At 41.2% G+C, this 15,518-nt stretch overlaps 1 protein-coding gene across 1 annotated transcript in view; it reads right to left on the minus strand.

Annotated features, from left to right (window-relative positions):
* LOC311136644 (teneurin-1-like) overlaps nucleotides 1-15,518 on the minus strand; it is a gene marked incomplete at both ends in the record, with an annotated part of 197,434 nt that overhangs the window by 106,156 nt on the left and 75,760 nt on the right. The window contains 2 exons of the mRNA XM_084170849.1: nucleotides 2,894-3,132; nucleotides 13,404-13,647. Of these exons, the coding sequence (XP_084026975.1) occupies nucleotides 2,894-3,132; nucleotides 13,404-13,647 (483 nt within the window). The remainder of the gene's footprint in view (nucleotides 1-2,893; nucleotides 3,133-13,403; nucleotides 13,648-15,518) is intronic.

Consider the following 15,518-nt stretch of genomic DNA (forward strand, 5'->3'; position numbering starts at 1 on the left):
TTTCAATGGGACAAGGACAAGAACACAACCAGGGACATCATGCACCCCAAAAATCTGAGGGTGCACAAAGTACATGAGGATGGCTGGGGGTGGTCCGGAGGAGGGATAGTCCCCCCGTCCGGAAGTTGGTAGATTTCAGAATGTTTTTAAAACACCTGAAACAGCTTTTCCCTGCAATCTAAAGCCATAATCATTATGCTTAATTCTATGTAAAAAATATGTATATTTTTCTGCATATCTAAGCATACCTCACATATAGACACACTTTCACACGCTTCACACATGCTGCTGCTTCTCTGTTTATTATCTATGCTGATTGCCTAGTCACTTTTACCCCTACCTGTACATATTACCTCAATCACCTCAACTACCTCGTACTCCCAGCAAAATGACTCAGTACCGGTACTCCTTGTATATAGCCTCGTTATTGTGATTATATTGTGTTACTTTTTCATTTTTTTGTGTGCTAATTTTCTTACTTTTTAACTCTGCATTCTTGGGAAAGGGCTCGTAAGTAAGCATTTCACAGTAAAGTCTACACTTGTTGTATTTGGCGCATGTGACAAATAACATTTGATTTGATTTTACGTCTGTATCCTCTTGACGGGTGGTTATTTTTTTTAAAGAAACTAAATATGTTTCTCTGCATCTCTGCTAAAATCTGGGTAAAATATTGAAAGGAATGTGAGTCTTATTTATTACATTTAGTAATTGCTTGCTTTTCTAAAGTCTACCAACCTTGCCAGCCAGCATTCCAGCTAAGATAGTTAGACAAGCTAGCTACTCTAACTTGATTGATAGCCTGAAATGGCTTCTTGGTAGCTAGTTATGAGGTTGGGAGGTTGGGAACCTATCTGGTATAGCTTAAGCCAACTTCATAAAATTGCTAGGTGGCTAGTAGTATTACAAAGAAACAACAACAACAAATTAAACAAACAAAAAATCTATATATTTTTAAACAGGACAAATCTGAGGGGGCACGTGCCCCAGTGCCCCCTATGGGCATGACACCTCTGAACACAACCATTTTGACAGCTACAGTACAAAAACAACATCATTATACAAATCCAACTACCATTATACAGTGAGCACCATAATTCATTGGACATTGACCATTCTTTTGTTTTTTTGGTTCTGTACTCTAGCACTTTGAGTTTGAAAGGATACAATGACAATGAGGGTGAGGGTGAAGTGCAGACTGTCAGTTTTAATTTGAGGGTATTTTCATACATATCGGATGAACCGTTTAGAAATGACAGCACCTTTTGTACATGGTCCCCCCATTTTAAGGTATTACAAGTATTTGTTAAATTGGCTTCACAGATGTGTGTCGTTAGGCAGGTGTATTCATTTGTGTCGTTAGTGAATGCAGGAGAGCTGTTGATGAATAGTATTGATTCTAGACTTTGCTATTGCCTTTGGAGGTTGTTGTTGGGGTGTGACAACATGAGGAAGACAGCAGTGTCGATGAAAATGAAGCTGGCCGTCATAAGGCTCAGAAATGAAAATCAATCAATCAGGAACATTGCAAAAACCCTGGCCATGCCCAAGTCAACAGTTTGGTTCATCATTAACAACAAAAAAACAACTCAATTATGTCAAAAGACCCGGTAGCCGAGGAAGACCCCTGTAGTGGAATACTCTCTATGGTGAAGAAAACCCCCTGACAACAGCCCAACAGATCAAAAACACTCTCCTGGATGCAGGTGTAGATGTGTCAAAGTCTACCATACGTAGAAGACTACACCAGCAGGACTACAGAGGGAACACTACAAGATGCAAACCACTGATAAGCCTGAAGAACAGAAAGGCGAGATTACAGTTTGCTAAAAAGCACCTAAAAGAGCCCCAAGAGTTCTGGAAAAAAGTATTGTGGACAGATGAGACAAAGATTAACATGTACCAGAGTGATGGAAAGAGGAAAGTGTGGAGAAAAAAAATAAATGCCCATGATCCAAAGCATACCACCTCATCCGTGAAACATGGTGGAGGGGGTGTTATGGCTTGGGCCTGTATGGCTGCCAGTGGAACAGGCTCACTTGTCTTCATCGATGATGTGACTGCAGACAGAAGTAGAACAATGAATTCTGAAGTCTACAGAAATATTTTATCTAATCAGATAAAACCAAATGCCTCCAAACTCATTGAACGGCACTTCATCATGCAACAAGACAATGACCCTAAACACACTGCTAGAGCAACGAAGGGGTTTTTGATGGCCAAAAAGTGGAAAATCCTTGACTGGCCGAGTCAATCACCGGATCTGAATCCAATTGAACATGCATTTTACATGCTGAAGAGGAGACTGAAGGCAATTATCTCCGAAACAAGCAGGAACTGAAGATGGCTGCAGTACAGGCCTGGCAGAGTATCACCAGGGAAGATACCCAGCGTCTGGTGATGTCGATACATCGCAGACGTCAAGCAGTCATTGCATGCAAAGGATATGCGACCAAATATTAACAATGATTACTTTATTCTACATTATGTTAAACTGTCCAATGTTTTTTGATGCCCGAAAATGGGGGGGACCATGTACAAAAGCTTCTATAATTTCTAAACGGTTCATCCGATATGTATGAAAATACCCTCAAATTAAAGCTGACAGTCTGCACTTCACCCTCATTGTCATTGTATCCTTTCAAACTCAAAGTGCTAGAGTACAGAAACAAAATAACAAACAAAAAAATGTCACTGTCCAATGAATTATGGTATGTTTAATGGGTTTCAAAACCTTGAAAAATGATTAGCCTCTGATAGAACTTAAGGAATGTTTGCTTCATTTATCTTACAGACAAGTGGAAACGTTATGCTGTCTGATATTGTACTGTACTGAATTGTTCAGTAAAATATAGAGATAGATAATATAGATAGGGAGAAATACCCGACTTACCAATGACATATGCAAGCAGGAGGGCGAGGGTTATGGTGATAGCGGTGGCACTTAATGCGGTGCATTTCCAGTTGCAGCACTTGTAGGGCTTGTTGAAAGTGAACATGGGTCTGGAGAAGGTGCTCCTGGGTAGGGGCCGTGGGGGTGGGGAGTACACTGTGTTAGATGTCAGAGGGTAGTTCTGACTGGCAGCGCTGAACAGGGCAGAGGAGCCTGAGCCATGTTTGAACAGGAAATGCCTGCAACACAACAACACAAGAGGTTGACATTGATGAGAATATACACATACATTACCATACATGACCATTTCATTGTAACACAATTACACAGTTATGTTTGAACATTTACACCTTTTAATTTGCGCACAAATACAAACAGTGTAGATATGACATGAATAAATATGCACAGATTAAGACATTTCTAATCTGTGTAGTACTTAAATAGGATACAGAACATAATATACTTCTGTTAGTTACTTGTGTAGTTCGGTCTAAGTTATTGGTAAACTGCTACAAATGCACATAATTAAAATCAATCTCAGAATGCAATCCCATTTCCCTCCATGACCAAATGATATAAATCCTACATCTAATTAATGAATGCTCCCAACAGGCAAACTGCCTTAATATGTTTGCACCAGACATGCATTGGAAGTTCACTCCAGAGAGAGAGAGAGAGAGAGAGAGAGTGTCTAAGACCAACATTTATTATTACATTCTCACACCTGACAGTGACGCTGAATGCTGTGCTCACATGGATTTATGCTAATGCAGAATGGTGGCCAATTCCTCCTCACTGTGAACTTGACCTTGCAACCACTGCCTTTATCTAACAAGCTGTAGGCGGCAGTGTGCAGGGAGGGAATAGACCGACCGGCGGAACAGAAGAACACAAGGAAGGGGAAAAAATAACCCTCATTGCTCAGGTCCCTAATTAGAAAAGGTTTTAATACCATTAGCCGCTATCTTTAATGTGTTCAATTAAATATGTGAGAGTACAAAGGTCAGTTTTAGAGAAGATTATATCACAGGGCTTAATTGCTGGGCCAATTTTCACAGACAGCGTAATTAAGTTTAAGTATGGTTCACAAAGGGATACAGTTATCTGAGGCATGTTTGTTTTTGTTGTCCAAGCCACTATAAACGCAGCATCCTGTGGTATTGGGTAATCCTCCTCACGGTCTGCAGCAACATTCATGAAAACTTCTGAATTGTATTGTTCAGTTATGGACCGTGGACATCCAGCGCTGAGCTCAACACTGTCTGGGATATTGAGGCAACATTATGTTGTAGTGCTGCTGCTGACACTTGAAAAATGCATTATTAAGGGCAAAAAAATGGTCAATAGAGGACCAATCAATTCCTGTCTGTGTGTAATTTAAGGAAATTAGGAAGAATATGCTTTTGGTCTTGAATATGGTCATTATGCTGATGTGACAGAAATATGTAATTGCATTGATGTTGGGTCAGTGCCATATCATCAGTGTCTGAATTCTCAACAGTGTATCGACTTGGCTGATATCATTAAGGCAAAATAAAATAACTGCTTTTTATCTCATACTTCGTGATGGTTTGAGGAAGGCGTTCAGGAGGAGGAATTCTACCCTAAACAAAAAAGGGTTCCAAAAGTGTTCTTTGCGGAGCAATAGGGTTCTACCCTATTGATCTGATAAAATCAAATCAAATTGTATTTGTCACATACACATGTTTAGCAGATATATTATAGCGGGTGTAGCGAAATGCTTGTGCTTCTAGCTCCGACAGTGCAGTAATATTTAACAAGTAATATCTAACAATTTCACAACATATACCCAATACACACAAAACTAGTAAGGAATGGGATTGAAGTATATATACATATATGGACAAGCAATGACAGAGCGGCATGGACTAAAATACAGTAGAATATTATAGAATAGAATGCAGTATATACATATGAGATGAGTAGTGCAAGATATGTAAACATTATTAAAGTGACTAGTGTTCCATTTCTTAAAGGCCAGTGATTTCAATAGGCAGCAGCAGCCTCTAATGTGCTAGTGATGGCTATTTAACAGTCTGATGGCCTTGAGATAGAAGCTGTTTTCATTCTCTCGGTCCCAGCTTTGATGCACCTGTACTGACCTCGCCTTCTGGATGATAGCGGGGTGAACAGGCGGTGGCTCGGGTGGTTGATGTCCTTGATGATCTTTTTGGCATTCCTGTGACATCGAGTGCTGTATGTGTCTTGGAGGGCGGGTAGTTTGCCCCTGGTAATGCGTTCGGCAGACCGCACCACCCTCTGGAGAGCCCTGCGGTTGCGGGCGGTGCAGTTGCCGTACCAGGCGGTGATACAGCCCGACAGGATGCTCTCAATTGTGCATCTGTAAATGTTTGTGAGGGTTTTAAGTGCTAATCCGAATTTCTTTAGCCTCCTGAAGTTGAAGAGGCTCTGTTGCGCCTTCTTCACCACACTGTCTGTGTGGGTGGACCGTTTCAGTTTGTCGGTGATGTGTACGCCAAGGAACTCTAAGCTTTCCACCTTCTCCACTGCGGTCCCGTCGATGTGGATAGGGGGGTGCACCCTCTGCTGTTTCCTGAAGTCCACGATCATCTCCTTTGTTTTGTTGATGTTGAGTGAGAGGTTATTTTCATGGCACCACACTCCCAGAGCCCTCACCTCCTCCCTGTAGGCGGTCTCGTCATTGTTGGTAATCAAGCCTACTACTGTTGTGTAGTCTGCAAACTTGATGATTGAGTTGGAGGCGTGCTTGGCCACGCAGTCATGGGTGAACAGAGGGTACAGGAGGGGGCTGACCACGCACCCTTGTGGGGCCCCAGTGTTGAGGATCAGCGAAGTGGAGATGTTGTTTCCTACCTTCACCACCTGGGGGCGGCCCGTCAGGAATTCCAGGACCCAGTTGCACAGGGCGGGGTTCAAACCCAGGGCCTCGAGCTTAATGATGAGCTTGGAGGGTACTATGGTGTTGAATGCTGAGCTATAGTCAATGAACAGCATTCTTACATAGGTATTCCTCTTGTCCAGATGGGATAGGGCAGTGTGCAGTGTGATGGCGATTGCATCGTTTGTGGATCTATTGGGGCGGTAAGCAAATTAAAGTGGGTCTAGGGTGACAGGTAAGGTAGAGGTGATATGATCCTTGACTAGTCTCTTAAAGCACTTCATGATGACAGAGGTGAGTGCTACAGGGCGATAGTCATTTAGTTCAGTTACCTTTGCTTTCTTGGGTACAGGAACAATGGTGGCAATCTTGAAGCATGTGGGAACAGCAGACTGGGAAAGGGAGAGATTGAATATGTCCATAAACACACCAGCCAGCTGGTCTGTGCATGCTCTGAGGACGCGGCTAGGGATGCCGTCTGGGCCGGCAGCCTTGCGGGGGTTAACATGCTTAAATGTCTTAATCACGTCGGCCATGGAGAAGGAGAGGCCACAGTCCTTGGTAGTGGGCCTCGTCAGTGGCACTGTGTTATCCTCAAAGCGGGCGAAGAAGGTGTTTAGCTTGTCTGGAAGCGAGACGTCGGTGTCGGCGATGTGGCTGGTTTTCCTTTTGTAGTCTGTGATTGTCTGTAGACCCTGCTACAAACATCTCATGTCTGAGCCGTTGAATTGCGACTCCACTTTGTCTCTATACTGATGTTTTGCTAGTTTAATTGCCTTGCGGAGTGAGTAGCTACACTGTTTGTATTTTGCCATATTCCCAGTCACCTTGCCATGGTTGAATGCGGGTTCTACCTAGAACCTTTAACATCCTAAGAACCGTTTTTGGAAGATAGGGTTCTTTGATTATTATTTGGAAGGCAAGAAGGATTCTTTGGAAGGCAAGAAGGGTTCTACATAGAACCATATATAATATTTCCCAGCATGCTCTATTGCAGGGAGATTTTCAGAATGGTTTGTTTTAATGTAATATCTGTGTTTTTGCATGTACATTGATTGGTTGATTAATTGTATGGTACACAAAGATAAATAACATACTGTTTTCTAAACTAATCCAAGCAGCTAGTAATTGGATTTATTGCACCCGTTACTGAGATGGTTGTTCCAGTTGAAATTATTGAGGTTGTCTCAGTATTCAACCTTCCCTACCCTGGCAGTCATTCTGAATGTAGGTTGCGGGTGATTAACAATTCCACTTGTTGGATATCCTAACTCTGTCTGGATTCCAATAGGAATTATATATAACTTTGAAAGCCAGCATAATGTGACTTGCAGGCCTGATGTGGCCTGTAAACCAGGAGATTCCTATAACCACTGTGTTAGGGTATAACCAGGCCCTCAAATATGATATACAGTGCATTCGGAAAGTATTCAGACCTTTTGACTTTTTCCACATTTTTTTACGTTACAGCCTTATTCGAAAATTGATTATCTACACACAATACCCCATAACGACAAAGCAAAAACACGTTTTTAGATGTTTTAGCAAAAAAACAGAAATATCACATTTACATACTGTAAGTATTCAGACCCTTTACTCAGCGATTACAGCCTCAGGTCTTCTTGGGTATGAGGCTACAAGCTTGGCACGCCTGTATTTAGGGATTTTCTCCCATTCTTCTCTGCAGATCCTCTCAAGCTCTGTCAGGTTGGATCGGGAGCGTCGCTGCACAGCTATTTTCAGGTCCCTCCAGAGATGTTCGATCGGGTTCTGGCTGGACCACTCAAGGACATTCAGAAACTTGTGCCGAAGCCACTCCTGCATTGTCTTGGCTGTGTGCTTAGGGTCGTTGTCCTGTTGCAAGGTGAACCTTCGCCCCAGTCTGAGGTCCTGAGCACTCTGGAGCAGGTTTTCATCAAGGATCTCTCTATACTTTGCTCCGTTCATCTTTTCCTCGATCCTGACTAGTCTCCCAGTCCCTGCCGCTGAAAAACATCCCCACAGCATGATGCTGCCACCACCATGCTCCACCGTAGGGATGGTGCCAGGTTTCCTCCAGATGTGATGCTTGGCATTCAGGCCAAAGAGTTCAATCTTGGTTTCATCAGACCAGATAATCTTGTTTCTCATGGTCCGAGAGTCCTTTAGGTGCCTTTCGGCAAACTCCAAGCAGGCTGTCATGTGCCTTTTACTGAGATGTGGCTTCTGACTGGCCACTCTACCATAAAGGCCTGATTGGTGGAGTGCTGCAGAGATGGTTGTCCTTCTGGAAGGTTCTCCCATCTCCACAGAGGAGCTCTGGAGCTCTGTCAGAGTGACCATCAGGTTCTTGGTCACCTCCCTGACCAAGGCCCTTCTCCCCCGATTGCTCAGTTTGACCGGGCGGCCAGATCTAGGAAGAGTCTTGGTGGTTCCAAACTTCTTCCATTTAAGAATGATGGAACCCACTGAGTTCTTGGGAAACTTCAATGCTGCAGACATTTTTTGGTACCGTTCCCCAGATCTGTGCCTTGACACAACCCTGTCTCAGCGCTCTAGGGACAATTCCATTGACCTCATGGCTTGGTTTTTGCTCTGACATGCACTGTCAACTGTGGGACCTTATATAGACAGGTGTGTGCCTTTCCAAATCATGTCCAATCAATTGAATTTACCACAGGTGGACTCCAATCAAGTTGTAGAAACATCTCAAGGATGACCAATGGAAACAGGATGCACCTGAGCTCAATTTCGAGTCTCATAGCAAAGGGTCTGAATACTTATGTAAATAAGGTATTTCTGTTTTTTATTTTTTATAAATTAGCATTTTAGAATAAGGCTGTAACGTAACAAAATGTGGAAAAAGTTAAGGGGTCTGAATACTTTCCGAATGCAATATATGTAATGTATTGTCATATATAATTAAAATATAAAGGCTAATACCCATTCATAGAGGGCTCTAGGAAGAACCCTCCAAAGATAAAAGGGTTCTCGGTAGAACCCTTCATAGACGGTTCTAGGAAGAACCTTTAGATGACAAAATAGTTATAGGCAGAACCCTTCATAGAGGGTTCTAGGTAGAACCATAGTGTTTTTTTTAAAGAACCCTCCATAGAGGGATCCAGCACCAAAAATGGATCCCCTATGGGGACAAACCAAAGAACCCTGTATGGTTCTATTTAGCACCTTTTTTCTAAGAGTGTAAGTTATTGGATCATAAAGATACAAGATGTCTGTAATGATGATCTGGGGATCACTCTATTGATCACTGATCTTTACCATTGATTGGCTTTCTTCTGTCGCCTCTATTTCCCATTTATGAGACCATATATTATGTTAAACCACCATTTTGTGGAGATACAGTGGGTTGGCTCCTCATAATATCCCTCTGAAGGTGTTTGTGGAGGTGGGTGATACTGAGAACCTAATTGCTAGTCATTTTAGCGGTCTGAAAAACACTTTTAGCGGTCTGAAAAACACTTGGAAGGCAGCTATGTTTAATTGGTAATGTCTGCCAGTGAGAGTTGACAACACAGAAATCTAAAATCAACTAAAATATGTATAATCTCTGGTAAATATTCAAGTGTGGTGATGTTATTGATCGGCCATCACGTCAAACCTTTAATTTAATTAGAATTGACAATGATAAGATATACAATACCAGAGGAAGTATTGGATAGCAATTTGATGATCTACATGAATGCTGGCATTGTATTAGGTTTGAATATCGACCACAGGTTAATCAACAAGGTTAATTTAGGTGTGAACAGAAAGTCAGCACAGCCACATCAGGCATGGTGACATTCTCATCCTCTATGCTGAGTGGGTGACCTCTACATATAGGGAGGATCTACCTACTCCATCAAATTTGATTGAGATGTTCAAGTACCACTACCCCACCTGCAAACCTAATTGTGTTCATTTGTCATTGTTGTCACTGTTGTATATTACATACAGTGCCTTCAGAAAGTATTCATGCCCCTTGACTTATTCCACATTTTGTTGTGTTACAGCCTGAATTCAAAATGGATTAAATGGATTTTTGTCTCTCACCATGTTTTAAGAAATGTTTGCAAACTTATAAAAAATGAAATACAGAAATATATCATTTACATAAGTATTCACACCCCTTTGCTATGACACTCCAAATTGAGCTCAGGTGCATCCAATTTCCTTTGATCATCCTTGAGATGTCACAACAACTTGATTGGAGTACACCTGTGACTATGAAGTCCAAGGAACTGTCTGTAGATCTCCGAGATAGAATTGTGATGAGGCATATACAGTGCCTTCAGAAAGTATTCACACCCCTTGACTTTTTCAAAATGTTGATGTGTTACAGCCTGAATTTAAAATGGATAAATTGAGATTTTTATTGTCACTGGCCTACACACAATACCCCATAATGTCAAACTACAATGATGTTTTTCAAAATGTTTACAAATGAAAAATGAAAAGCTGAAATGTCTTGAGTCAATAAGTATTCAACCCCTTTGTTATGGCAAGCCTAAATACGTTCAGGAGTAAAGGTTTGCTTAACAAGTCACATAATAAGTTGTATGGACTCACTCTGTGTGCAATAATAGTGTTTAACATGATTTTTGAATGACTACCTCATCTGTACCACACACATAAAATTATCTGTAAGGTCCCTCAGTCGAGCAGTGAATTTCAAACACAGATTCAACCACAAAGACCAGGTAGGTTTTCCAATGCCTCGCAAAGGGCACCTATTGGTAGATGGGTAAAAGTAAAAAAGCAGACATTGAATATCCCTTTGAGCATGGTGAAGTTATTAATTACACTTCGGATGGAGTTCAATACACCCAGTCACTACAAAAATACAGGTGTCCTTCCTAACTCAGTTGCCGGAGAGGAAGGACACCGCTCCGGGTTTTCATCGTGAGGCCAATGGTGACTTTAAAACAGTTCCAATGTTTCATGGCTGTGATAGGAAAAAACTGAGGATGGATGAAGAACATTGTAGTTACTCCACAATACTAACCTAATTGTCAGAGTGAAAAGAAGGAAACCTGTACAGAATACAAATATTCCAAAACATGCATCCTGTTTGCAACAAGACACTAAAGTAATACTGCAAAAAATTTGGCAAAGAAATGTACTTTTTGTCCTGAATACAAAATGCTATGTTTGGGGCAAATCCAGTACAACACATTACTGAGTACCACTCTCCATATTTGCAAGAATAGTGGTGGCTGCATCATGTTATGGGTATGCTTGTAATTGTTAAGGACTGGGGAGTATTTCAGGATAAAAATAAATGGAATGACAGCACAGGCAAAATCCTAGAGGAAAACCTGGTTCAGTCTGCTTTCCACCAGACACTGGGAGATGAATTCACATTTCAGCAGGATAGTAACCTAAAACTCAAGGCCAAATCTACACTGGAGTTGCTTACCAAGAAGACAGTGAATGCTCCTGAGTGGCGAGTTACTGTTTTGTCTTAAATCTGCTTGAAAATCTATGGCAAGACTTGGAAATAGTTGTCTAGCAATGTTCAACAACCAATTTGACAGAGCTTGAAGAATTTTGAAAAGAATAATGGGCAAATATTGTACAATCCAGTTGTGCAAAGCTCTTAGAGACTTACCCAGAAAGACTCACAGCTGTAATCGCTGTCAAAGGTGATTCTAACATGTATTGACTCATGGGTGTGAATACTTATGTAAATGTATTTCATTTTCCAAGAAATCTGCAAAAATGTCTAAAAACATGTTTTCACTTTGTCATTATGGGGTATTGTGTGTAGATGGGTGAGAAGAAAAATCAATGTAATCAATTTTGAATTCAGGCTGTAACACAACGAAGTGTGGAATAAGTCAAGGGGTATGAATACTTTCTGAAGGCACTGTACACCTATTGGTCATTATGGATGTTTTGAATACAATGCGTGGGGGAGAAAACATACCTAAGGTAGGCCCTTGTTTTCTTCTATGATGTAGTCTTCTCCCTACTGATGCTGATAACGCACGTTTCATATGTCTTTCTCTGAAGACGACATGTCAACTTCTTTTAGTCAACAAAAATAAGTTGTTTACCTCTGATAGGATTGCTTATTTTCAATTTAAAAGACATTTATGAAGCACCAAGCACTGGTGGGTTTACCAAACAATGGGGAAACAGACAAATATGCCAGCGACTCATACACTAAGATGAACATGTCGGCTCGTCCTTTCCCTTGCCACATTTCACATTTCATGGACAACCCTTTGAGCAAAAACCAATCTCAAAACGCAGAGAGCATAATTGTCAATCTTGACAAAGGCTCTCTACTTCATCATTAATTTACTTATCCATAGTTTTCTTGTCATAGTGGTCCCTCTTTGCATGTTAAAACCTAAAGATAAACAAGACTCATCATTAATAACAAGCAGGAAATTATTTGATTGAAGGATAGAAATTAAGGATAGAACATTTACCTGGTTGCTTTTGGTCTACAGTAATTGATTTAGCCATTTTCTAATCATAAAGCATATAGAGCTCAGCTCATTTTAAGTTAATGGAGTTTTTCCACGTCTGGACTACCCACAATGGCATTCTCCATTATACTAAATCTAAAGTATTTTAATTAGGCATTTCTCTATTTTCAACTGTGGAAAAACAGTGAATTAGACAGTGTGACATCATTGTTTGGCAACCCTTTTCAATTTCACCTTCGACCCAACACAGCTGTTGGCGGCCATCACTTCTTCCTTTGATTTCCTATCAATAAGTAGTCTAGCTACTAACCTGTCACAGTCTGTTCTGTTTCAACTACTTTCATCTCCCATACTCTAACAGAACAAAGCTATGAAAGAGACACTAATTATCTCATCTGGCAGGCTGGTTTTCAAGCAGGACAAAGATAATTCATTCCAAGTTCATAAGCTCAAAGGGATAAAGGTCACATTTCAGTCTCTTGGAATTCACAAAAATTATTACATTATTAAAAGAAAAGAGCATTCATAAAGGGTGACCGTTTGAAATGGTTTTCCCTTTGGATGTCCATTTAAAAACGAATAATCCTCTTTCATTAATGACTCACACACCAGTCAGTTGTAGACAACCTTCCTTTTACTAACTACAGTAGCTATTTTACTATTCACATCTGACACAACATTTCTTTAAATGCTAATTGTGAACTCAACAGTCTTTTTGCTGTTAAATCGATGATTCGCTTTGTAAAGGCCTTGATCTTCAGTATTTTCAAAACCATGTATCTATTTATGTTGGATTTGTACACCACTTAACTTCTCAAAAGCCTTAGCCCTGAATCTCTTCAAAATGATATTATTTAGTTACACACCGCCAACCCCTCATTATGAATTAACACCATTATTCATCTCTCTATCAAGTGTGAATCATTAAAGATGTGTGAGAGGTCTGTGACTGAAGTCACAGGGATCCTCTCTGCAACACTTAACTAATGCCAACAACATGTTCATTCAATCTACTTTTCTCAAAGCTAGCGCAGTTTTTTGGATCCAAGTTACCGGTGGTGTCACAGTGATTAAGAACACAGAGGGAAAGAGGCCAAGAGCCCTGCATGACTCATACTGGGGAAACTATGGCCACAGAGCTGTTAAAGTGTCTGCCACACTGAACTGACCCCATTACTAGGCAGGTGAGAGTGGAGGTGCCAAGGCTTACCTGGTCTCCAGGGGGATGTTGCTGTTGAGTGCCCAGCTGTTGTGGAGCTGGCCTCTGTCTCTGTCGGCCGGCTGAGTGGGATCTACATCCATCGCCTGGCTCCGAGCCGGCAGGGTGTTCCTCTGCAGTGGCTCAGAAACGTGAGTGTGAGGGGCCGGGCGGGCACATGTGCACGCGTGAGGAGGGGGTGGGGGCGGAGGTAGGGGTCTGAAGGTAAACTGGGCTGGTGGACTGCTGGGAAGCTCTGCGGAGAGAAAGAGAGAGAAAGCGTGAGAGAAAACGTGAGCGAAAGTAAGAGAGAAAGCGAGAAAGAGTTGAGTCTTTTCTGAGTGGCTTGATAAGTGTCTGAGAGTTTTGTGACATTTAGTAAGTACTTTGTTAACGTTCACTTTTCCTCCACTTGGAAAGAGCCTTGGGGATTTTTTCAGTTTAATTAGCACACTTAACAAGGTTATCATTCAAAAGTACAATCCACATTTTGAAAAATAGTTATGCAATAAAATCGACAGATGAACATACATTTTCCTGAGAGTGTTAAGGCACCCCAGATGCTATGATAAATGACAAGCCTGTTGCTAATGAAATAAAGATGATTAGACATAAGGGCATAAGGATTGTAACCCTAGAAACCAAATTGGTTTCGTCCTGCATTATTACGTTGTTGTTTTTCCTCTATAAAGAGCACACAACTCCTGAGTCACCCTGAGCAATCTAACGTATGAGTCTGTGTTTGAGTTCAGTGGCTCAGCAAAGAGAGCTGTCTTTCATGCCCCTGCAGTGTGACAGCTGAGTTTAGTCAAGTACATCCAGACTGAAGTCTACCAGACATTTTCTCCTGCTGCAACATCACAGAGGCATGAATTCACTGCAGCTAGGAGTGAGTCCCTGTCTATTGACCACACCTGTAGTGTCTTCACACCACAGAACGTGCAACTGGCAGACTTTAGTGTAGGAGCTTTATAATCTAATTCCTTTATAAAGCCTCTTATTCTACCCCACAGGCCCAACCAATTGGGCCTTTCAGAATCAAATTAAAAGTTTCAGTTTCAAGTTTTATTAGTCGTATGTACAGGATACACATGGTATACAACGTCCAACAAAATGCTTACTTGCAGGTTCCTTCTCGACAATGCAACAACAATTAGAAATAATAAAAGATAAGAATACGAACATAAAGAAAATGTCTTAGTAGAATAGAATAAACATTTAAGCATAACTATAATACAGGAAGGCCAATTTATAGTACAATATTTACACATGCATCAGGGAAGGAGGGATTGGGGGCAAGTGTTTAAATTGTGCAGTATTAGCAATAGTAAATAAGAGTCTGGTGGCAGCAGTTGTGATGTGTGTGTATGTATGTGTGTGTGTGTGTGTGTGTGTGTGTGTCAGTGTAAGTGACACTCTTACTTAGATTTAGTCTAGTCTTAGTCATTTTGACTAAAATATAATTAAGTCACATGTTTGTCATTTGAATAATGATTTAATCTAGTTATTGTCAGAATGACGAAAATAGTGGGCCATTTTTGTCAACTTAATGCCCTTTCATTTTACTCACATTTGAGTATTGCCTCATTAACCTATAGTAAACATAAATCACTGACTTCAATGTGCACAAACATACATAGCCTTGTCCTACCACCATATTGCTCTGCATAACATCATAATCTCCTCCCAACTGCAGAAATATGACAAACATATATAAGAAATAATATTATATTATATAAGAATTATCTGGTCATGTAAATTCCTAATTCAGACTACATAGATACTGCACATTACATACAAAACAAACAGACACACAAGCGCAGAGAGAGAGAGGGGCACAATCACCAGATGGTGCCGCAAAGTAGCCTAGTATGGGTTGCACCTCCGTCACTCGGTCTTGTCCTTGCCATTGTTATCAAGGTTCTACAGACGCCACAGTCACATTGATATCCAAAAGTAGAACGGTGGCTAATGAATATGAACGAGAGCTATTGACTGTTTCGCCCAGTGATGTAGTCGAGTCACTAAACATCGAGTCCCACGTCCCCTGTGCTGGAGTCAAGAGTCGTGTCACCAGTCCCTATGGCTGAAGTCCGAGTCCCAGTGCTCGAGTCCTGGTCCAAGTGC

This window comes from Coregonus lavaretus (genome assembly GCF_964263955.1).
Source record: "Coregonus lavaretus genome assembly, chromosome: 10".
Lineage (NCBI taxonomy): Eukaryota > Metazoa > Chordata > Actinopteri > Salmoniformes > Salmonidae > Coregonus > Coregonus lavaretus.